General features: G+C 52.5%; 1 protein-coding gene across 1 annotated transcript; it reads left to right on the forward strand.

Moving 5' to 3' along the window:
- The first annotated feature begins 2,216 nt into the window (after window positions 1–2,216).
- SDC4 (syndecan 4) lies at window positions 2,217–22,649 on the forward strand. Its single transcript, XM_081097937.1, has 5 exons — window positions 2,217–2,349; window positions 14,457–14,592; window positions 15,900–15,946; window positions 16,708–16,909; window positions 20,565–22,649. Exons 1-5 carry the CDS (start codon window positions 2,281–2,283, stop codon window positions 20,714–20,716), a joined length of 606 nt encoding a protein of 201 aa, XP_080954063.1. The 5' UTR covers window positions 2,217–2,280; the 3' UTR covers window positions 20,717–22,649.
- Window positions 22,650–24,183: the final 1,534 nt, after the last annotated feature.

The raw sequence follows: 24,183 nt of genomic DNA on the forward strand, positions 1-24,183 counted from the left end.
CCGCTCATCCTTAACCAACTCCAAATTCAGTGACATCACAAGTTGGTAACTTGAAATCAGCCATGGTGGGAGTATTACACCCAGAAATTAGCAAATGGTACACATTAGTACTTCCTGACTATCCCCTCTCTCCCCCATACACCACTTTTTGTTAAATATTTACCAGTGTACCACTGGCTGTAAGTACTGAGAAACCCTCTTCACTTAGAGAAGCTGTTGGGAACGAAAGGGGTTTTGTTATAGCAATGTGATGATAGATAACGAAAATCACATAGTGATCCATCATCAAAAATTATTTTGAATGATTTATCTACTGACAACTAGATTAAAACCACCTTCAATTCTGTGGACAGCAAAGATTGCAAAACCCATCTGACTTGCAAAAGGAATTCTTTTTTTTATATATATATATATATATATATATTTCATTGATTTTTTACAGAGAGGAAGGGAGAGAGATAGAGAGTTAGAAACATCGATGAGGGAGAAATATCGATCAGCTGCCTCCTGCACATCTCCCACCGGGGATGTGCCCGCAACCCAGGCACATGCCCTTGACCGGAATCGAACCTGGGACCTTTCAGTCCGCAGGCCAACGCTCTATCCACTGAGCCAAACCGGTTTCGGCAGGAATTCTTATTCTGATAGAAAATTCATTCATTTTCTCAGTTTATTTCCAAATCCAAGCTGAAAAAAATTGCTTACCTTTATATCCGTGGGGAAAAACCTGAGCAGCATTTGAAGCTTGCTTTATTGTCAAGGCTGTCTGCCTCAAAAGATTTTAATCCTTTGATCATTAAGGGATGGAACGGAAGAGGGGAAGTCACTCCCAACTCTTCACAAAGTGTGTGAATTCATAATATGCCAACAGAGGCCAAAATAGTCTGGCTCTGAAGCCAAGCTTTAGCCTTAGAAAGATAGATATACATATTCTCATAAAGACACATTATATATGCGGCTATATATCTTTTTTTTCTTTTATTGGTGCCGTGACTCGGATTCGATGCGGGTATATATATATCTTTATATCATACTAGAGGCCCGATGCACGAAATTCGTGCAAGAGTAGGCCATCCTTCACCCTTGCTGCTGGCACCCAGGACTGGGCTTTGACTGGAAGGACAGAAGGACAGAAGGACAGAAGGACGTCTGGTCTAATTAGCATATTACACTTTTATTATTCTAGATAGCATATCTTCATATCTGTACACCATATAAAATACAGAAGAGCTAAGGAGGCTAGGCACCGTTGGTACTTTGACTATTATAGGATGCTTCCCCCTAATAATCCCAACAGTACCTGTACTTGGGGCCCGGGAGGATTTACCCCTGCCACCCCCACCCCCACTGTTGGGAGGATGCACAGAATTTATTTATTTTTTTACAAAGGTGAACACAGATCTGAGAATGGAGATAAACTTGCAGACCAGTTCTCTGAGAGATCAAACTTTTTAGGAAGTTCAAAATCTGGGAAAACAAATCCCTTAAAACAGAGCTCAGCCACCCTAAGACCAAGAAGTCTGCCGGTGGCTTATTTTCATTCAGCTCACTGCTAAGAATGGTTTTTACATTTTCAAATGATTTTCCGGGGAGCGGGGTGGGGGCGGGCAGAGCGCGGGGGCGGGGTGGGGGGGAGGAATCAAAAGAAGAATGCTATTTAGCGACACGTAAAACTTTTATAAAATTCAAATTTCAGTGTCCATAACTACTGTTTCATTAGAACACAGCCACACTCATTCTTTGAAGTATTTATTGGCTCTTTGAGCTACAACTCTAGAGTTTAACTAACTGTGACAAGAGGCCCTATGGCCGGCAAAGACTAAAATAATTGGTTCGCGCCCCGTTTGGGATGTCTTCCGTCCCCTCCGAGGGGAGCGTACCTGGTTTGAAGGGTGCTGGTCTACATTGCCGCCCCTGGGCAAGTCCCTCCTGTCCTTGGGCCTCAGTTTCCCCCGCTGTAAAATGAGAAGCTTAGACGCAATGATCTTTGGGGGCCTGTCTAGCAGGGGATCAAGTCAATAAGGGGATGGGGGCTCCTGGAGGACCGTGACTTGGTCGGTGGGGACCGGCTGACGCGCACAGGGCGGGTCCCTTGGGGTTTCCATCCCCGCGGGCGAGCGCTGCGCCCCGGAGGCCCAGCTTTCCCGGGGAATTCCTGGGGGAGGAGGGCAGGGGTGCGGGCCCGGGGGCGGGGCGGGGCGGGGCCGGCCACCGCCTATAAGGAGGGCCGGCTGCGGACGGCGGCCACTCGCCTGCGCGCCCTTCCCAGACCGCGACGCCATGGCCCCCGCCCGCCTGCTCGCGCTCCTGCTGCTCCTCGTGGGCGCCCCCGCCGCCGCCGCGGAGTCGGTAGGTGCCTGGAGATCCCCGAGGGGGCGGACCAGCACCTCCTTTGTTCCTGGGAGCCCGGGATCGGGGGGCTGCGTCACCCCTAAGGAGATGCCGAGTCCGGGGAAACTTTGTTGGAAACTTGGCTCCGACCGAGGTCCCAGGGAGGCCCCGGTGGGAATGGGGGGCTCCTCCTCTTGCCGTGCGCCCCCACCCTGTTGCTCTTCCCGCCTCCCCTAGGCCTCGCCCCGCCGCGGGCTCCAGGCTCGGACGTGACTAAGCCGGTGTCACCTTCCTCCCCCCGCCCCCCCGCACCCCTTCCCGCACCCCGCACCTTCCCTGGTGATCCAGGGACAGGCCCGGAGGCCCAGCCCTCCTCCTCGCCCCCTCGGCGCGGGGAGCGGGCAGCTCCAGAACCCGAGATGCCTGGGGATGAGGGGCTGCGAGTCCTCGGGAGGGGGAGGAGTTAGGGTTCCGCGGCGCCCGGTACACACGCCGGTTTCACACGCCGGAGAGTGGAGGACTGAGCCCTGACCTCACTCTGGCCGCAGCGTTGCCACTGGCTTGTGACTTGGGGCAAGGCCCTGCCCCTGCTGAGTCTCAATTTCCCCGTCTGCACCGAGGGCTTGGGGGAGTGGGGCAGGAGGTGACAGTGCATCTTTAGGTTCCGTCTTTACAAAGTTGAGACTCTTGTTCTTTCAAGGGTGAACGGCAGGGATGGTTGGGGCTCGGCACTTCGCGGTGCACCCCCCCCCTCCGCCCCCTCCCCCCGGCCTCCCCTGGGCTTTATGTAAGAAGAGTGTTTTATTTTTGCTCAATGCAGACGGGAAATGGAAGCACCCACATTGAGTGAGAGTGAGGTGAAGGGGGCTGGGGAGAGGGGGCCTCCGTGGGCACGGAGAAGCCGCCTTCTCGCTGCCCACTGGTCCCCGTCCTAGTTTACAAAGCCCTGGGCCACCTGAAGCTCCATCCCAGCAGCCAGCTGGGGACAAGGGGGGCAACCTCTGGGAAGTTGAGGGCAAACGAATCTGCCTTCCACTGCCTTCCAAGGGCCTGGGCTCTGTGCCCCCTTCCTGTCCTTAGAGTCCCTGTTGTCAGTTCCTGCGTGGGGCTGCCATTTCTCTGGGCTTCCTTAGGGGAGAGTCAAACGCTCCGGGTGAGGAATGAATGCGACCCTGAGCAATAACCCTCCAGCACAGTTTCTGCTGCTGGAGTGCCTGGCAGTGTTCTAATCGCTGTCTAATGGCTGTTCTAATGGCTCTTCAACGACCTTAATTCTTGACAACCCTGTTTACTGCTCTTAAACTGGTCCCGAGGCTAGAAAGGTGAACTAACTTGTCCAGGGTCACACAGCTAATTAGGGGCTGAGCAGATTCTCCCAGCTCTCATCTTAACTTGTAGTCTGATGCTACTCTGAGTGGCTGCTGCTGTGTCCCGTCCTAGGATAACTCAAGACTAATTTAGTGTCTAAAGATCTGGGGTTGTTCCAGCCTCAAGGAATTCTGCGGTGGAAGGTGATAACTCCCCCAAACTAGGGGCAACCTTGCCAGAAAGTTAGTGGCTGAGCCGGGACTCCATCCCAAGCCTGCTGCTCCCTGGTGCAGAGGTCCTTACTAGGCCCTGAAGGGTGTGTTGGAGTCCAGCAGTTGGGGAAGCAGCCAAAGCAATGCCATGCTGGGTCCCATGGGCCTGGGCAATAGGAGAGGAAAGACCCTGGAGATTGTGAGGCCAGTGCATGGGCAATCACCTGCCAGTCTCAGCTCAGGGACTGCTGAGCCTGCAAGTCCTTGAGTGAGGAGCAGACAGCTGTGTCTCCGAAGGATGTGGTCTGGGGAGGGCTGTCAGCCCTGCGTGTGGTGACCCATCAGCTTGGGGAGAAGTCAGTCCTGAGCAGCTGCTTCCTGAGAGGTGTTCTTCTGTTTCACCCTCACTGGAGTGGTCCGCTTCCTGGCTAATGTCACCGACCTTCCGCCTCTAACTGGGTCAGAGGGCTTCCCCATTTGGCCCCACCACCCCCTTTCCTCCCAAGGTTGTGGCCAGAAAAATCAGACCTCGTCACAGTGGGTTAGACTAGTGGTCGGCAAACTGCGGCTCGCGAGCCACATGCGGCTCTTTGGCCCCTTGAGCGTGGCTCTTCCACAAAATACCCCGTGCGGGCGCCTACGTACAGTGCGATTGAAACTTCGTGGCCCATGCGCAGAAGTCGGTTTGCGGCCTGGGCGAGTCTGTTTTGAAGAAGCACTGTTGGTATTTGGCTCTGTTGACTAATGAGTTTGCCGACCACTGGGTCAGACCATAGCGATGACGCAGCCAGCCCTCCTTTGTAAGGTGGAGAAAACGGGGCGCAGGGAGAGGGTTTGCTGATAGCAGTTAGGATTTGCTCGGTGCTTTTCCTCCGCCAGGTTGGGTATGTGGGAAGCACTCCTCAGAAAGGAAGCCGGTGGGGGTTGCACGGTGCCCACTCCACAGGCGAGGGAACTGAAAGCGGTAAAATGGGTACCACTTCAAGGTAGCAGAGAGCATCTACCATCAGAATCTGTCCAGTAGCCCCTCCAATAGTGCTCTTGGGACCGCTCCCCAAATTTTAGGTGTAAGCCAAAGGCCTGCCCTCCCCTTGGGTGGTTCCCCCCACCCCCAGGTGCCACAAGCTTTGGGAAGTGAACCCAGGCCGAGCACCCTGCCTCTTCTCCATTTGGATGGGGCTTGCCATCCTAAACCAGTTCTTCCTGTCCAGCTGGGAGCATTCCCCTGAACTGCCTTCCTGCCACTCCCTCCCTGGCCAATTAAAGGCAGCCTTGTTTAGGGAGTCTCACCCCCACCTCCCAGGTGGGACTGTCCAGGCCCAATCGGTTCTGGGGAATTGTCCCCCACCTACCAGTGTACTTTAGCTTAGAGATATTTCTGGTTTCCTTGAGAATTCTCTCCTTGATTGCATAGAAGTGGGGTTGGGGAGGAAGCCCAGGGTTCTAAGACCCTTGAGTGACCAGTGAGAGCTACCAAGCACCCAGGAGACTATGTGGGTCACAGTGTGGGGGGCTGGGGAGTTCCATGAGGTTGAGTCCCTTTCCCTCTCTGGGTAGACATCCCCCATCTGTCAAATGGGATTTGAACCAAATGGCCTCCAGAGCCCTTTCCAGCTCGGGTATTTTATTCATGTCTAAGTACCTTCATTCGGAAAGGGCTTTGGAAACTATAAAGACATCTAAGATGTCTCAAAGAAAGTTATGTTTGGTGAGGGAATGATCTACTCCACCAAATTCTGAGTTGTACCCCCCCAACCCCCTGCCCACACACACCGAGGCAGGAACTCTGCTGTTTCTTCTTAGTGAAACACCTGTGTGTAGTTAGTACTCAGGCAATGTTTGTATGAATGAATAAGTAATATTCAGGCATGTAACTTCATTCTAAAAGGCGCACTGAGATTATTTAATACTGATGTGAATGCCTCCTGGTGTACTGTGAGGTAGGCATGATTATCTCCATTTTTACAAGAAACTGATGCTCAAAGGAATGTAGTGGTTTGCCAAGGTCAGAACAAGGTCTGTGTGACAACGCTAGATGTTTGCCTTGATCGACCTCAGACAACATTCCAGATCAGGAAACTGGCGGGGTTGAAGGTAGATACCTTAGGTTCTACTTCTGAATTGCTGGGTGACCTTGAGCAATATGCCCTATCTCTGGATCTCAGGGTCCCCAACTCTAAAACGAAGAGGTTGGACCAGTGCCCTTCAGGGTCCTTCCTGTCCTGAGAGCCGACTGCTAGGGGGAGGAGCGCTCTCTTGGCCTTCCTGGTAAAGAGCTGAACAAGAGAAGTTGGGGGTGGGGAGGGACATTCATCTCCTGCCATCCCCAGCTCCTGGAAACAGAGGGCTTTTCCAAGGACTTGGAGTGCTGAGCGGCCTGAATGAGGGACTGGGAGAGCCAGGCTGGGCTACCCGCCCCAGCTCCCTCCTGGGAGGAATTGACTCCTAGCTGTCCTCGGCCTCCTGGACTGCTGGGTGTGATTTCCAAATGACGTTTAAAATTGGGGAAAGGGGCTGGACGGGGCTGTGAGTCACTGGAGAAAAGCGGTAGCTGGCCTGGCTTGCCTGAGTCACCCATTCCTCTCCCCCTCTTGGCTATGGGATGGCGCTGTGGTGGGGCTATTGCCATGGGCTCCAGAGGTTTACCTTGTCCTGTGAGAGCCTGTTAAAGAGTCAGCATCTCAGTGCCCAGGGCCTTGAGGGGACACACAAGTCCTTCACAGTGCCTGGCCCTGTGTGTGGACTTTGAAAGGAGAGAATTCAGCCAGTCCTCAGAACTGGTTATTTGACCTCTGCTGAGCAGGTCTTTCTTTTTCTTTTCTTTTCTTTTCTTTTCTTTTCTTTTCTTTTCTTTTCTTTTCTTTTCTCTTCTCTTCTCTTCTCTTCTCTTCTCTTCTCTTCTCTTCTCTTCTCTTTTTTCTTCTTTCTTTTCTTCCTGCAAAACTAAGGCTGCAACTGCTCTGAGTTTATAGAGCAAAGCTGGTCCAGTCCAGATTGGATTTGGCCCCGGGAATCTTGGTGTGTTGGACGCCCCCCTCCTTGCTTCCCGACACTGGCTAGAGGGCATTGGAACACCGGTTTGGAGTTAGGCAGACCGGACTCCAGAGGTGTGAAGTCCTACCTGACAGCGTGGGCCCCTCACCCACTCAGTTTCTTGGTCTGTAGGATCTGGATTGAGGTGAGGCTTGTAGATGACAAGACCGCAAATAAAGGCCCCAGTACCGTGCCGGTAGGAGGAGGTGTGCTAAGTGGCAGTGCCCTCTTTGCCCAGGCCGCTTGGATGCTACCTGGTACCTTTGAGGAACCCACCCCCTTGGTCTCTGGGAAGCTTTTTCCCTTCCTCCCTTTCTAACCCAGAGCCACAAAGTGGTGAGGGAGGAGTCCAGGGTGGGGCTGATGGAGCCCAAATCTGATTTGTTTATCTTAGAAGTGGCTGTTTGCTAATTATCTGATGGGTTTATATTTAATCAAGAACCAGTTCCCGGCAGCACCACCCTCCTGGCCCACCCTCCTGGGCCAATCTGTAGGAACCCGTTGTTGAGCAGTTTGCAGCCTGGGAGGAGAGGGGGAGGGGGGTTGTAGGGGCTAGACCGCTGGGACACGCCCCGGACTCAGGGTGCCCCTCCCCAGTTGGAGGACCATGTTCGAGGCTGACTGAAGATCGGGCTCTGGGCTTTGGTGTGTGTGCCTGCGGTGCGGGGGACGGTGGACAGAAAGAGTCGTGTTCTGAAAACCCAGTTTTCCTGTGTTTCCATTGCCTGGTGCCTAGAGAGGATGGAAGAGGAGGCATTTGTCCGCAGTTGGAGCCTGATTTAACCCTAGAAAGGCGTACGACAAACCCGACCTCTCGGGCAGGTTTGTTATTAACTCGCTGCTGACCTTTGGGTGCCGCCCCACATCTCCTGTCTGCTGGAGGCCGGGTGCCAGAACAGCCCGAGTCCCATCCCAGCTCTGCCGCTCACCCTTCAGCGACACACAGTTAGTTAATAAGTCACTTTGCCGATGGGAGCCCGTGTCCTCTATAAAACACCTGTGTCACTCGAGGGTCATAATCGCAGTTTGGCAAACTTGTAAAGTGCTGGCTTACGTTTAGTTTAGTATTACCAGCTAGACAAGGGTTCTTAACCTGGCCCAGGCTGGCTTTGGAAAGGTGGCCTGGACCCATGTTGAAAATGTAAACCGATGGCTACAGTTCTTGGGGTTCAAAACTTTCTTTTTTCCAGAGGGCTCTAGGAGTCCCCCAAAGCTCACTCTGATCTGAACAGTTCTTTCTGGCTTTGGCCTTCTGCAGTCCCCCTACCTACGCCTCCAAGTTCCCACCCACCGCTGTGTCCCTGTGACTCCCCACTCCCACCCTCCCTCCAGGCCCTCCACCTCAGCCCCACCCCCTCACTCCGCACGGCCCCTTCCCAGTCCGTCAGGGCCGCCCCAGATTTCTCTGGCACAGCAGAAGCGGCTGCTAGTCAGGTGACACCTGGGGTAATGGAAAGGGGAGGCAGGGAGAGGCTGGTATGTGTGGAAACAGTGACTTGATGGAGCCTGCTGGACATGGCCAGGCCTGCAGGGACTGGCTGCACCACTCCAGCCTGGGGGTATGGGGGCAGGGGTGACCGGTGGCTGGGCGAGTCACCAGGAGTAGGGGACGCTGGGCTGAGATGTCTTTGGGACAGACTGACTTGGTCTGCAGCGGTGGCTTCCCCAAGTGGTAGGGGAGGCTTCGAAGGGGCAGGAAGCCAGTACCCAGAGCTGATCCAATCAGCTCAGACAAGGCTATCGACTCTGCTCTTGAGAACAGGGAGGCTTGCTCATGTCTTCCCCGCCATCCAGCAGGGACCTCGGATCCAGGATCCGCCGCCTAGATTACAAACCCCAGCTTCAATGCACCTCTGTCTCCACAGCCCGGCGGGAGCCAGCCCCTCCCGCTATCTCCACCGGTAATCGGAGCAGTGCCCAGCTTGGTTACCAGGCCTCAAGACAGAGGGAGGCTTGTCTCTTTGAGAACTGTCTTTGGTGGGGAAACCAAGACCCGGAGAAGCAATCTTCCAAGATCGCCCAGGGAGTTAGTGACGGGGTGTGACGTCAGCTCCTGACAGGGGGACATCCAGAGGCTCTAGAAGCTCCCTCCCCTGCCCCCATTCCTAGCTGGCACCCCAGGATCCTGGAGCCCTTGCTGTGGGAATGGGCTGCCCTGGGGTGGAGGAGGGGGAGGGCGGGCAGGGGTTTGGTGGAAAGCTGGCTGCTGGCAGTGCCAGGCCTGGCTACTCTCCTGAGTGATTGTGTTCCAGTAACCCGACCTCAGAGTGGGCAGAGCTGACATTCGAACCCCCACCCCACCCCCAGACCTGGCTTAACCCTTCAGGTACCACAGGCCAGGTTGTGTATTGGTGTGTGGCTGTTTTTGCCTTCTGTATATATATATATATATATATTTTAAATATATTTTATTGATTTTTTACAGAGAGGAAGGGAGAGGGATAGAGAGTTAGAAACATCGATGAGAGACATCGACCAGCTGCCTCCTGCACACTCCCCACTGAGGATGTGCCCGCAACCAAGGTACATGCCCTTGACCGGAATCGAACCTGGGACCCTTGAGTCCTCCGGCCGATGCTCTATCCACTGAGCCAAACCGGTTAGGGCTGTATATTTTTTTCATCCCCAAGTCTGGTCAGGATATACTCTGGCATCGAATTTTCAGTCATCTGCTTAGGACAGGTGCTCCGAGTTGTATGACCTTGGGCTGGTCTCTGCCCATCTTAGGGTCCTTCTCCCTGCACAGTCTGAAGGGGACGTGATTGGTTGTGGAAAAGTCTCTGACCCAGTATAGTGTATGTCCCTTCTCACTTTGCAAAGTATCTCCAACCACCTTCTTTCTAGCAATGGAATTGCTTCAACAACTTTTCCCAGGACCCTCTGACCCTTTGACCATTAACCCCCTTATTCAGAAGGAAGACAGGTGGGGATTAATAACAGCCGCTATTCATTGAGCACCTGCTGTGTGCCAGGCCACATGCTGGGCCCCTCGCACACACTAATGCATTTCACTTAATCCTCCTCATTCTGCCAGGCGCTCCGAGCCCTAGTTAGCAAAAGAGCGAACTGAGGAATCGAGATGTGCAGTCAGCCCCAGACTCCTGTAGTTTTGCTTGTGAATCGGCTTTTTCAGGCAACTACTCTAGTGGAGCCTTCCTTTCTGCCGGGGCGTAGAGAGGCCTGATTGTGGCCCTCAGGTTTTGCTCATTCTGGGGGGGATGCCTGACCTTCAAAGGGAGGTGGGGAAAGAGTGACTGTGTCAGTGGTCCCTTCTGGAGATCTCCTGCCAGGATCACTCTGTTGGGTGTAGTCACGGAGCCCAGCTGCTCACTAACCTGCCCCCACCGCCCCCACACACACACCCATTGCCCTTCTGGTCTCACCTCCTGAAAGAAGGGTCAAATGTGTCCCGGACCCTGACCTTACCTCCCGTAGGGAAGAGCCAGGTGGGGGAAGGCTCTCCTCCCTCCTCGAACCAGTTCATAGTTAACCAAGCCCTGACCCTGAACTTCTCCCTGGTGCCCTAGCCAACTTTCTGTTCTTTTGTTTAAGCAATATCACTTTCAACTCTGTTTACTTGCTGGCCAGGGGAAAGGGTGCCCTGGAGGCCTGGCCTGGCAGTGTGGGCTGTGGGATTGGGGTGGAAAGGTGAAGCGTGGGTGGCAGCGAGAAGTTTGGCTGTGGCTAAGACGTAGTCTCGAGAAAGATCTAGGATGGAATCCCAGCCCTGTCACACTCTAGCTCTGTGACTTCAGATGAATAACTCAACCGAACCTGCAAAATGGGTAGAACACCCTACCAGTTTGTGCCAACAAAACGAACTCGTATAGAGAAGAACCCGGCTTGGTGCCCGGCATGCAGAGGGCACGTGTGCTAGCCGCCCCAGCCCCCAGGCTTGTCCTGGGTGACAAACGCTGTAGCATTTGGGATAGGGTTGGGGTCCTTTTCCTAGCTTCATGCCTCTAGCCTAGGCACTGGAAAGGGGTATATCTGGAGTGACAGCAACTGCCTGTGGACCTGTTGAGACCCTTCGGGGCAGCCAAAACCCTGGAAGAGGGAGGGAGGACAACTGCAGCCCGAGCGCCAGGAGACCTCCGTTCCAAGTCCAGCCCTGCCGCCAGCTGCTTGGGTGACCTTGGCCAAGCTCCTGGACCTTTAATCTGTCTGCTGGCTTATAACACAAGACGCGTGGGCTCAGTGGCCTCAGATACCTTCCGTTGGCAGGTGCTAGTCCCTTTAGAACAAAGCAGCACCTACCTCTCAGCATCTCTAAGCCTCCAGGCACCAGCCCAGTGCGCACCAGCCCCAGGGACGGCAGGTCCATGAGACCCAGGCCCCTGCCTTGTTCCCCTGGTGATATCTCTTGTGTGTCTGTGAGAGGGACAAAGACGGGGCGACCAAAGGTTCCCAGAGAGGATGCCTGTGCGTGAACACACGTGTGACTACATGTTCCCTGGGCAGGTATGGGGTGAGCTGAGGTGAACAGATCACATCCTTAGCCAGGAGCAGGGTGGGGTCCTTCTCTGATCAGGGCTGGGCCTGGCTGCTGGGTGGCCTGGTTCTCCAAAGATACTCCAGGCTGAATGAGCCTTGCTGATAAGAGGGTGGGGAGAGGGTGGGCTATTGGCACCCCACCTCTACACTCAGAGGGATGATTACCCACAAGCCCCTGCAACTCAGTCCTGTCTTGCTGACCTAGCCTTAAAGGGTCCTGCTGGAGTTGAAGAAGAACTTAATTTCCTGTTTCCTCTGATCAGCACACCTCACAATTCTGCCAAGCCCCCTGACTGGCTGTAGGAGTGCACGCAGGCTCACCAAATGCAGCTTTTTGGGACCCCGTCCTTTTACAGCCAGAACAGGTACCTAGTGGGGTCGAGTCCTGACCATGCACTTGCCTCCTGGTGTGACCTTAGACAAGTCCTTTTTCCTCCCCAGGAACCTCGTATGAAGATGAAGGGCTCTGGATGCCCAGGTGATCACACAGAGGGCTGAACTGGGAATAAAGCTGGTTCAGCCTCATTTTTGCAGATTTGGCTGCAGGAATGCCATGCCCACCCCTCAGTCCACGTTCCCAGCGTAAGACGGGGGTGGTTCCTATCAACCAATCAGTGTGCTGACCCTGGCTGTTTCGAAACACTCACATACTGGAAGGCAGGCTCAGAAGCAACATTATATGGCTCCTGGGGACAAGCAGGGGGAGGGAGGATCTCAGCCTGAAACAGTCCCCGTTGGGACCCCAGCCGCTGTCTTGAGGACTGGAGCTCTGGCTCCCACAGGCCAGGCCAACAAGGGGCCATAGCACCATCTTTCCCTCCTCAGCTGCTTTGACCTGCACGGAACAGGGCTCCCTGGGTAGACGGGCACTCTGTGTGTGTCGTGTGTGTATGTGGGTAAAGGCACAGGGGACCCATGCTTGGGTTCTGGTCCAGTGTGGCCATTTTTGGCCTGTGTGAACTTGGGCAAGTGAGTTTACCTTTCTAAGCCCCCCCCCCCTCACCCCCTCTCCACTTCTGTGAAAAACACATCTATTTGCAGAACCACTTCATGCAAAGTGCTTAGCTAGGCAAGCCACGGAGGTCCTGCTCTCAGGTCCTGGGCCCCAGAGGACAGGGACCCCTCCCCAGGGACCGGCACCTTGTGCAATCTCGGAGAAGCCTTTTGAGCTGCCAAACCAAAGCCGCAGGCACAGGGCTGTGCGCGGGGGCTGGAATTCCAATGCCAGCGGCTCACAGCTCCTGATTCCCCAGTCATGAAGTCATCCCTAACCCCTTCTGGCTCCCCACCCCCATGTGTGCCAAGCGGTCAGCAGATTCTCCCCTCCTGTGGGAGGTGCAGTGCCTCCCCACTGCCTTCCTCCCAGCCTGGCCCGCTCCCTTTCCAGAATCCAGCTTATGCCCGCGTGGGAGTGGAAGAGGGCCTGACAGGTTCTGCCCGCCTCTCCCCGGAAACCAGCGGAGGGAGTGCAGGAGGCTCCTGGGCCCTTCCTGCAATGGTAGCCTTGTCTTAGGAACCAGCATTCCTTCCTGGGCTCCCCCGGCATCAGAAACTGAGGCTGGCCTCTTTGGTCTGTGAGCTATGTAGCTAACTCACTGTGTGAACTTGGGCCAGTCAGTGACTGTCCGGGGCTAGTATTCTCTCAAATTCTGTGAAATGAGAGGACAGGACGTCCCTGGCCTCTCTCCAGCTGGTATTCTGTGGTTCTGAGCAGCACCCTGACCTCCTGCAGTTAGGGGTTCTGGGAAAGAAGATGAGACACTGTTTGGGGGGGGGGGGGCGTGTATTGAACTTAATCAAAACCCTAACCCTAGCCCTAACCGGTTTGGCTCAGTGGATAGAGCATCGGCCTGTGGACTGAAGGGTCCCAGGTTCGATTCCGGTCAAGGGCATGTACCTTGGTTGCGGGCACATCCCCAGTAGGGAGTGTGCAGGAGGCAGCTGATTGATGTTTCTCTCTCATTGATGTTTCTAACTCTCTATTCCTCTCCCTTCCTCTCTGTAAAAAATCAATAAAATATATTTAAAAAAAAACCCAAAAAACCCTAACCCTTCTGGCAAATAGCAGACACTTTAATATTTGAATTAATTAGTGCAATCGTGAACTTGGCCCAGGACTGCTGTTCTGTGGGCAGACAGAACCTTAGCCCAGGAGCTGAGAGGAAGGTCGGGAGCCCAGGAGCTGATGTCCTTAGGACCTTGAGGAGGTTCTTTACTCCCCTGGCTAGGCCTTTGTTACTTTCCTTTTAAAAGCTTCTCGGTCGGGGTGGATCTAAGATTCTGCTGTGATCAGTGGGTCCCCATGGGTAGGGGCTGAGCGACACTGATGGGCGCTGGAGCAGGGGGTCCCTGAGGCAGGAACTGTGCCTCCCCCTGTCCCGCACAGTGTTGGTGGCAGAGTAGATGTGTGGGAGCTCTTGGGAAGGCTGAACACTAGCGTGTGTTTATGCACTCCTGAGTCACTAGGTCTGGGCAACGCCCTGACCTGAGGCTGTCCCAGGGTGTGGGTGAGCCAGCCCTGCCCGTCCCAGCCAAGTCTGACTCAGCTGGGAAAGGGGTCCCAGAGCCAGCAGCCCTCTCCACCGGGGGTGAATCAGCTCAGCGGCATCACAGAACTCCGGCTTAGGGTATCCTCCGCCGGCCTGGGTGGGTGGGAACACTGGCTCTGAAGTCAGGCGGCCCGACATGGAATCCTCACTCCTCCATCGGCCACTTCTGTCACCAAAAGAAAATGATTTGATGTCTTTAATGCCCACTTTCCTTGCTTGTAAAATAGGGTTAAAGTTAAAGAACAGGCCCTGACACATAGCAAGTGCTTAGTAAATGGTACCTGGTACTGTATTTACATTCTGATTATTACCACCTTTATTATTTATGGGAAGGAGACTTGCCTAAGGCCCCACGCAAGTTGGAGGCCAGGAGGAGGCCAGGACCCAGGACTCTAGGCTCTGGCCTGGTCCCCTTCCAGCGCCTCAGTTTACTTTCTCGAATGCCCTTTTCACTGCCTTTTGGGGCTCAGGGGGCTGTTATAGACCACTGTGGGGCTGTTGGCTGATCTGTCTCCTTTTTTTACCCTAGATCCGAGAGACCGAGGTCATCGACCCCCAAGACCTACAAGGCCGATACTTTTCCGGACCCCTACCAGATGACGAGGACGTCGGGGAGCCCGGGCAGGAACTGGATGACTTTGAGCTGTCTGGCTCTGGAGATCTGGGTATGGAGGGTGCAGTGGGCAGGCCGGGGGCACGGGGCTGGAGGGAATGTTTACTCTCCTCATGGGAGGGTGACTTTTGTGGGGATTTTCCTAGAGTGCTCCTCCCTGCTCAAATAAGAGGAAGCGAAGTAACTGGATCAGCCATTTCCACCCCTGAGACCCTCCCTGGTTGTTTGTAGCTCTAGGTTTTCTGAGCAGCAGCCTGGGTTGTCCACCTAGGCCAGCGGCTCTCAACCTGTGGGTCGCGACCCCTTTGGCGGTCGAACGACCCTTTCACAGGGGTCGCCTAAGACCATCCTGCATGTCAGATATTTACATGACGATTCATCACAGTAGCAACATGACAGTTATGAAGCAGCAACGAAAATAATTTTATGGTTGGGTCACAGCATGAGGAACTGTATTTAAAGGGCCAGCAGGTTGAGAACCATTGACCTCGGACGTCGTGAGAGTGGGGTGGTGTGGGAAGAACTGGTGTTTTCCTTCCTTTGAAAAGGAAAAAGACCTGGGCGTGCATCAGGGCAGAGGTGTGGGTGGGAAATCAAGAATAAGCCCTTGCTTCGGAGGGAGTGGGAGTGGGTGAAGGCACCCTGGCTTCTTGGGGCTGGACCTGGAGCTAAGGTCTTGTGTGGTCCTTGGTGACCTCCTGGCCCTGAATGCTGGACTAGACAGCTACTAGGAACATCCCTACTGTGTGCAGGGTGGCAGAATGATTCAAAGCTTGAGCTTTGGATTCACATAGTCCTGAGTTCAAACTGTCAGCCTGCGGCCTCTGAACCTTGGTTTCTAAGTCTGTAAAATGGGAAGAGACATGACCTTACATCTGTGTTTTGGGCACTGTACTCACTTGAAGCTCTGCACATACCGAGTGCTAAGTAAATGTTTTAATATTGCAATTCTACTGTTTAATATTGCCATCTGGAGTCTTGCCTTTTCAAATGATGCCCCTGGAGATCTTATTAAAATGTAGAGTCTGGTTCAGTGGGCCCTGAAATTCTGTATTTCTCACTGGTCCCTCAGGTGTGCTGTTGGTCCCTGGACCCACCCTTTACTGAGCAAGGGGTTGGAGTTGACAAAGCATCTGTCCAGCTACCAGCTCACCATTCCGGGAACGAGCCGGGGAGGCAGGTGTCAGGACCCCCATTTTACAGATGAGATGACTGAGGCTAGAGTGGAAACGGGTCACTTGCTGGACATTGAGCATTTGGGAGCTGCTAAGTGTGGTCTCCCAGCAGCCGTGGCTGAAAGAGGGTCATTCATTTCGGGGTAACTGACTTCACACTCATGCAGTCTTTCTGAACTTACAGATGACTCAGAGGACCCCAAGGTCTTCCCCGAAGTGATCCAGCCCTTGGTAAGTAACCGCATGCCTTGCTTCTCCCCCTGCTCTTCTGTAACACCTGTTGAGAGGGGCAGACTCAGTGAGGAGGTGACCTCACTCTGCAAGAAGACTTTTATTTGTGACCCTGGGATCCTTGGGGGCAGGCACAACTGGGGTCATGGGTAGGCCATCTTTCCTGCAAGGATAATCACTCAACATTTAGATGTGTTTCCAGCCCCTTTGCTGTGCTTTTATGGGTATTCTTTGCATACATTTTTTACTTAAAGTGGTCATGAGTATTTCCCCCACATAATTAAATATTCTTCCTGTTTTTAGAGGCTGCATGATTATAGTTCACCCAGCTCCCCTGATTGATGAAAAAGTTGTGTATAACTTTTTGATATTCTGAAATTATAACACCACAGCAAACATCTGATACAACTATCTGATTAGCATCTTAAGGCAGAGTCCCAGAGGCAAAATTGCTGCCTCAATGGGCAAGCAATTTCTGCAGTTTGGCTGAACCTTCCCTCCAGAGTGGTTACTCTTAAAATACCCCCTGAGCAGCAATGAGTGGGGACACCTGCTTCCTTGTGCCCTTGGTCACTTTCATTCCCATTTTGAGAGACTAACTAGAAAAGTTGTTGGGGTTGTGGCTGACTCCTGCTCCAGGGCCACGTGGCTCAGTCAGCAAGAAGGCAGAACCAGATTCCCCGCCTGGCTGCACGTCCCTGTCTCCTGCCCTGGGTCTCTCCCCAAACTGTACTGAGCCTTTCTCTTCTGTCCCCATCCAGGTGCCCTTAGATAACCACATTCCTGAGAGGGCAGGGCCTGGGAGCCGGGTCCCCACCCAACCCAAGGAGCTGGAGGAGAATGAGGTCATCCCGAAGCGGCTCTCACCGCTGCTTGAAGGGGACGAGGATGTGTCCAACAAGGTGTCCATGTCCAGCACTGCCCAGAGCAGCAACATCTTTGAGAGAAAAGAGGTCCTGGCAGGTAAGGCTCCTGCTCCTCACAGGACGGGGAGGGTTCAATGGGAGGCAGTGCCCCAGGCAGGGGCCCCTTACAGCCACACTCAGGGTGTCCCACCTTAAAGGTGGGGCTCAAGGGGGCTGTGACTGTGCAGTCTGGTGGAGGGGAGAATAATTGCACATCAAAGTCTTCTAAAGAATAGACAAGCTGAGTCATTCACTCGCCTTAAATCCCTCTCTTATTTTCAAAGCATTTTCACCTCCTGGGTTTGGTACTTAGGGATTTAATGATTAAATGTCAACATTCTTTGAAAACCTCCCTTGAAAGCCCAGACACTCCTTGGGATTAGGCTAGCTCCCCCCACCCCCTACCTCCCCCTACCCCCGACTTTATCACCTGACAGGCTTCTGACCTTGGCTGAGAAGCTTTTGAACCTCAGTGGAGATGAGCCTCAGTTGCCTCCTCTCTAAGTGGGGACAATGACACCTCCTTAGGTTGGTACAACGACTCCATGGAAAATAGAATCTGAAATAACTAGGCAAACTCTAAAGGGCTATTCTGATTTGTTAGTATGGTATGGTAACTTAAAATATGAGGTCAAGGTGAGAGGCAACAAGGGTTTTATTTGAGATCCAAAAGCTGGTCGGGAAGCACCGATTCAGGCTCAAATAGTGTTCTGAGTAGGAGGTGAAGGCAAGGGGTATTTATGAAATAGGGAAAGGGAATAATTACATGAATAGAAGGAAGGAGTGCCTATGGGTGTTATATAGCTAAGAAAACAGATAAACTAGCATAGTGATGTAATTCTAAAGAATGCCTTTCATTTTCACTCATGATATCTGCTTTCCCATTATCTTTGCGAACAGTTGCTTGGAATACAATGCTGCTTTAGGCCCAGTCCTTCCAAAGGTTATTTTGTCCATTTTTAACATTCCAAAGGTTTGAAGAGTAACACCTGCAAGGCAGTTTCTCCAGTGTGGCAGCTCCGGCTCTATTTTTTTTTTTTTTAATAAGAGTAGTACAAACTACTCTTTTTTTTTTTTTTAAATATATTTTGTTGATTTTTTACAGAGAGGAAGGGAGAGGGATAGAAAGTTAGAAACATCGATCAGTTGCCTCCTGCACATCCTCTACTTGGATTGTGCCTGCAACCAAGGTACATGCCCTTGACTAGAATCGAACCTGGGACCCTTCAGTCCATAGGCCCATGCTCTATCCACTGAGCCAAACCAGTTAGGGCCGGCTCCATTTTTCAAAAATATGTATATTTTTATTGATTTCAGAGAGAGAAAAAGAGAGGGAGAGAGAGATAGAAACATCAATGATGGAGAGAATCATCCATCGGCTGCCTCCTGCACACCTCTTACTGGGGACCCAGCCTGAAACCCGGGCATGTTCCCTGACCCAGAATCAAATTGTGACCTCCTGGTTCATAGGTTGACTCTCAACCACTGAGCCACACCGGCTGGGCAAAAGAAAGGACCTTGCCTACACCTGGCAGATGAGGCTCCTGGAAGTCTAACCCCGGGTGACTTTGGGTCCTCCTCAGCCCTGCCCCTGGGCCCCTGGCACCTGAGCCAGTGCTCTTTTTATTTTCCCTTCACTACTTTGTGTGATGCACAGGGGGGGGGGGGGGGGGGGGTTGCTGTCAGAACTAGAGGAGCCCTTAGAGACCATTTAATCTTTTAAGTTTCTTCTCAGGCTCTTTGGTTGAACTGTTTTAAAGCCTCCCCCACCTTTCTTCAACCACAGTTTCATTTTCGGCTGCATGTGTGGGATTCACAGGAGGTTTTGCTTTTACCAACTAAGGTTTCTATGACTTTTTTTCTTAATGGCTTAAAAAAAACAACCCATAAAAGTGGCTTTAAAAACCACTGATCTATTCTAAGCAACTGTTTCTTATACAGGGGAAGCTGAAGCCCGGAGAAGGCAGCCCACTGGCCTTGGGTCACATAGCAAGAGGCAGGATGAAGTTAGGTCCTCTCTTACATCTTGCGGCAGAGAAAGCTACCAGTACGCGCTCTTCATGGGAAGTTATGCTGTTGAGCTCGCTGAGGCAGGGCCCTCCCATCCCACCTTTTTGTTTTACTTTATTTTAAAATATATTTTTATTGATTTCAGAGAGGAAGGGAGAGGGAGAGAGAGATAGAAACATCAATGAGAGAGAATCGTTGATTAGCTGCCTCTGGCATGCCCCCTACTGAGGATCCAGCCCACAACCGGGGCATGTGCCTTTGACTGGAATCGAACCCGGGACCCTTCAATCTGTAGGCCAACGCTCTATTCTCTGAGCCAAACCAGCCAGGACCCATCCCACCTTTTTAAACAGCACCTGGGAGTTTATCGAGTGCTTGCTATGTGCATGTGATTCATGTTCTCCTCTCATTAGAGTCCCCACAACAACCCTATCAGATGGGTATGGTTATCGATTCTGTTACAGAGAAGGAAACGATGTCTCTGAGAAACAAAATCACTTGCCCAAAGTCATAAAACCAGAAAGTGGTAGACCTGGCCTTTGAATCTAGGACCACAGTCACTTCTAAGACTGTAATTGAACTTTGACCTTGAGGGGAGTCCCAGCACAGAGCTACTAGAAGAGCTGGGGTCCTCGGAGGGAAAGGTGCGGATGACAAGAATGGGGTTGGCACTTGAAATCCTTTTCCTGGCATCTCCTGGGGGCACTTTGTTGCTGCTTTTCATAGAGTTTTAGCCAAGAAAGACCCTTCCTTGGCTCCCGTGGCCCCATTCTCTGCATAGCTTTGGAGTGTGTGCAGGGACGGAAAATTAATCTCCTTAGCCTGAGTAAGTCCGAATTAGGGGACTCAATCTGCCACAGAAAGGATTCCATGAGACATCCCTGCCCCCTCCACAAACGAAAGGAGCCATTCTGGCCTCTTGGCCAAGTGCAGAGGACATCCTGGCGTTAGGAGCCCACATCTGCCTGACCCTGGCCAGCTGCCCCGGGGCTGTGCTCTTCTCTGAGCCCAGCTGTGAGAGTCATTTTACTGTTGCATCAGGCGCGACTCAGGGTGCTAGGGATGCAGATAGAAACCACAAACATTTACAGTTTATGATTTTGATTTTGCAATGGGTGAGATGAAGGAACTTAAAGTCACACAACCTGTAAGTGGGGGGGGGGGGGGGGGAGAGATGGGAGGAGACGCTAGGCCTTAACCACTGATCATAGACCACTATCTGTAATTATCTAGGACGCAGGATGGACATGATAGTGTGTTACGCCTGTGCATGGTAGCATATACACTGTCTATAGAAGTGTAGGCCGGCATGCGCACAGGGGCACACAGGCACAGCTAGAGGACTGCGCAGTAAGTGTATGTCTGTGACCATTTCCACAGCCGCAGTTTTTCTTGCTTCTGGCTCAGTTACGGCTAAGCTGCTCCTGGGGAGCCGACCTGGTGTTTGGAAAGAGTCAGCTTTGGACTCAGACAGATGGGGGTTGGAATGGTGGCTTTGCCACTCTGGCCCTATGGTCTTCAGTGACTCCCCATGACCCCCTTCTCATAAGTGAGGCCGTGAGGATCAAATAAGACCTCAGCATGCAGGGCTCAGGCGGTGTGGTGGTGAGGATGTCTCGTCGTAAGAGAACCAACTGTAGCTGTGGGAGGGTACCCGAAGGCCTGAGGAGCCGCTCTCACCTTGCTGTCCCTTTCCCCTCCAGCTCTGATTGTGGGCGGCACTGTGGGCATCCTCTTTGCCGTTTTCCTGGTCCTGCTGCTGATGTACCGCATGAAGAAAAAGGACGAAGGCAGCTACGACCTGGGCAAGAAGCCCATCTACAAAAAAGCCCCCACCAACGAGTTCTACGCCTGAAGCTTCCTCATGGACACGGCTTGGACTCGAGGGGGGCAAGAAGCCGGAGGATTTTGGAGGGTGGACTTTAGAGTAGGGGGAGGACAACCTAATACTGACCTGTCAGCATCTTCAGCTCTGATTCCATTGTAAGGGACGGGAAACACATCATCTTCTGTTCCTGCCTGCCTCTGGATTTGCTGGGTCTCCATGGTCCCAGCAGAAAAAAATGAGGCTCAACTTGGCCTTTCCAAAGGCAAGTCTAGGATTGCATTATTTCTGCATCTTCCAGTTTAGAATCTAGGCCCTGCTTAGAGCCCGTACTGACCACGCCTCATCCAGCGCCCCTCTGAGGCTGTCGAATGAGTCCTGCTGGAGGTCTGTCTCCAGCGCCTTCCTCCCTGCCCTGCCCTTTCATAGCCGGCCCCTCTGCCAGGAACTGGGAGAAGGAACTAGAACCATCCGCACCTTGAGATGTGCCCATCGAAGGGCACTGTGTCCACACTGCAGGAGTCTCTGTGGTATACCTTGGGCCATTGGGCTCTTTAATGACTTTTGGACATCAACCTTTTTTATTTGGGGAGGGGCGGGGGGAGCTGAAAGTTCATATTGAAATGGGTTTGTAGAATTTTTGTAAATCTATTTTTAGTAGGGTTTCTTTGTTTTTGTTTTTGTTTCAACAGTTCATTCCTTTGTGTAGGGTCTCTGCCTGGGCCGGAGTGCACAGGTGCCGAGGCCGTCTCTGCTCTCTTGCACATTTCCACCGTACCTGCTAAGTTTGTATTTAATGGTTGTTTGGTTTTGTTTTTTGGTTTCTGTTTCTCGAAAATGAGAGGAGAGCCGGAGATATGATTTTTATTTTTTATTTTTTTTTTTACTATTTATAGCTTCCGACAGGGCCTCGCTTTTCTGTTTTCCTTCAAGTCCCCTCCCCATTTCATCAAACAGACTTTACAGTCCTCTGCTCATGACTCTGACCCTTTCTGAAGCTGCTTCCTCTAAGAAGTGGATTTTGCTGAGACATAGTTTTCTAGCAGATCCCAAATATATAATGTAAGGGATGGTGGGATATTTGTGTCTCTTTTCTAGTAATATATTATTATTCTTTCTTGGTTCTAGAAAAATAGATAAATATATTTTTTCAGGAGATAGTGTGATATTCCCATTTGAAGTTGGCTGGGCGGTTGAGTGAGTGAATTTTTATATGGTTGAGGGAGGTTTTTGCCTGTTTCTCTTGCCCCGTTCCTGGTGCCTTTTCACGGGGCTAGAATAGTTGAGGGTAGATAGTTCTGCCTTCCTTTTAGCTTCTGCTTTGAACTCAGCTGGTGTTCCTCATTTCTCCAAATGTAAGAGAAAATTGGAGAGCTGTGCTAGCCGATACAGTAACCACCAGCCACGGGTGGCTAAGTCAGTTAGAATTACATCAAGTTAAAAACCCATTCCTCAGTTACACTAACCGCATTTCAAGTGCTCAGTTGCCACATGTGGCTAGTGGCTACTGCAGTGAGCAGGCAGGCCGAGGCCGTTTCTGTCTGTTGGGCAGCACTGCTGGAGAGCCACGCTGGCTGAGCAGTCACAGCCCCAGCTTTGCTGGCGCGACCTTTGTCTTCCTGGGCAAAGGACGGGGTTGGGGAGGGCTGATTACGCCCTAGCTCGGAGCCTGTTACCCATGGCCTTCCCTTCCAGAGAGGGGGGCTTGGTGGCCTCGCCTGAGTAGGCTGCATCTTCTGACCCCACTGGCTGGGGTGGGGGGGAATCAGCCTCACTTCCTGAACCCTTCACCCCCACAACCCAGGGTTCCCAGCTGGCTGGGTCCTCATCTCCATCCCCCACCCACCCATCCCCAGGTCCTTTCCTCTGGCTTGTTGGACGTGAGCACCTCTTGTAGCCCTTCACACTGTTGTCTGTTACTGACTTTTTGATAAAGAGATAATAAAACCTGATACTTTCTACATCGCCTGTCTCTGTGGTTTTAAAGTTCCTAAGAAGTTCTCTCCGGGCTGTTTCCCTTGGCTTCAGTGGAGCTTGAGAGGACTGCCCTGCCCAAATGCCCTTTGGGGAGGCAGACAGTGGAGGCAGAGATGTGGGAAGCCAGGAAAGGCCTGGAGAAGATGGAAGAAGTGGGAGTGTGCGCCCGGTGGCCTGCAGGGCACCCACGCCTACCTCTGTGTTGCATAGATGGTACCGTGTTTAACAAAACACACAGAAGTCCTTGATGAGTTGCCAACTAGAAATGAGGCCATTTCCCATAAAAATCCAGGTTCCTCACTTCTCTTGGGGAAAAAGATTTGACAACTCTCAGGCAGCATGGCAACAATTAGCTGCTGCAGGCAGGAGCCCACCTACACGTGGCTTCTCAGCCTCGACACAGACTGTCCACCAGCTTCACTCACGTCGTCAGCTTGGCCTCAGCGGGCATTGTAACTGGCGGACTCTAGACAATTCTTTTGATCCGTGATCCTCACAGCAACGCTGGGAGGTGGGTAAGATCCTTTTTACCTAGCAGACCACCGGCAAGTCCATTCTGTGCTTAATACCTGAACTCACTTAATTCTGCGCAGTAAGGTCCTGTTAGCACCCCCATTTTACAGATGAGGAAACTAGCTAAGAGGTTAAATAACTCGCCCAAATTGACACACCTACCAATGGATCAGACCCTGGCTGGTGGGCTCCAGAGTGCTCACAATCACACTATCCAAGGGTTTGGGTCAGGGTTCCTTCACTGGGGCTGCTCAGGCCCCACAAACCCGCTCTGAAGCAAGGAGTCTGGTCTCAAAGCTCTTCTGAGACCCCTGCCACACTTGGTTTTCCTGAGCCCCAGGAGGCTTGAGGGGTCTCTGCTCCTTGTAACTGGAGTCTTGGAAAAGCCCTCACATCTGTTCCATTGGTGTTGTCCAAAATGCCTGCTCGTTTTGAGTCACTAGGGGTTTGGGGATGAGCTTGGTAGAGTGGTCCCCACTTCAACACTTTATAACCAAAGTGAGTCCATCAGGAGCTTGGTCCCAAGGTCGTGCCTTTCTCCAGGACTTTGCCTGCTCCTCCCATCCCCCACCCCCGCCCCAGGTGGCGAGCAGCCAGTTACGGCAGGTGTTTACCACTTCGCCACTGAAAGCGTTATTGTGCCACCGCTGCCCTGCCCGCCTTTGTCAACTGGGGCCTGGAACAGAGCCAAGCCTTACAGTGGGGCCCCTTTTGGTGAGTATGGTCAATGTTGACCCTTGCAAAACTTATTATTGTGTTATTGGTTTCATTCCCCTTAAAGCCACTTCCTTTCTCTCTCACCATCTTCATGGTCTATTGCCTGAGCAGTCCACATCCTCCCCAGGGAGGAAGGTCCCTGAGAATTTCACCCACACCGTGGTTATGACTTCTCTTTGAGGAAACCCAATTTAAACAAGAGAGAAAGCAAGAGACCCAAAGGTCCATGCTTAAGCCAGAAAGTTAGTTTGTTCATGGTGGAACCTCAGGCAGCATGAAAGCTGGTCAAT

Source organism: Myotis nattereri (genome assembly GCF_964212035.1).
Source record: "Myotis nattereri genome assembly, chromosome: 8".
Classification (NCBI taxonomy): Eukaryota; Metazoa; Chordata; class Mammalia; order Chiroptera; family Vespertilionidae; genus Myotis; species Myotis nattereri.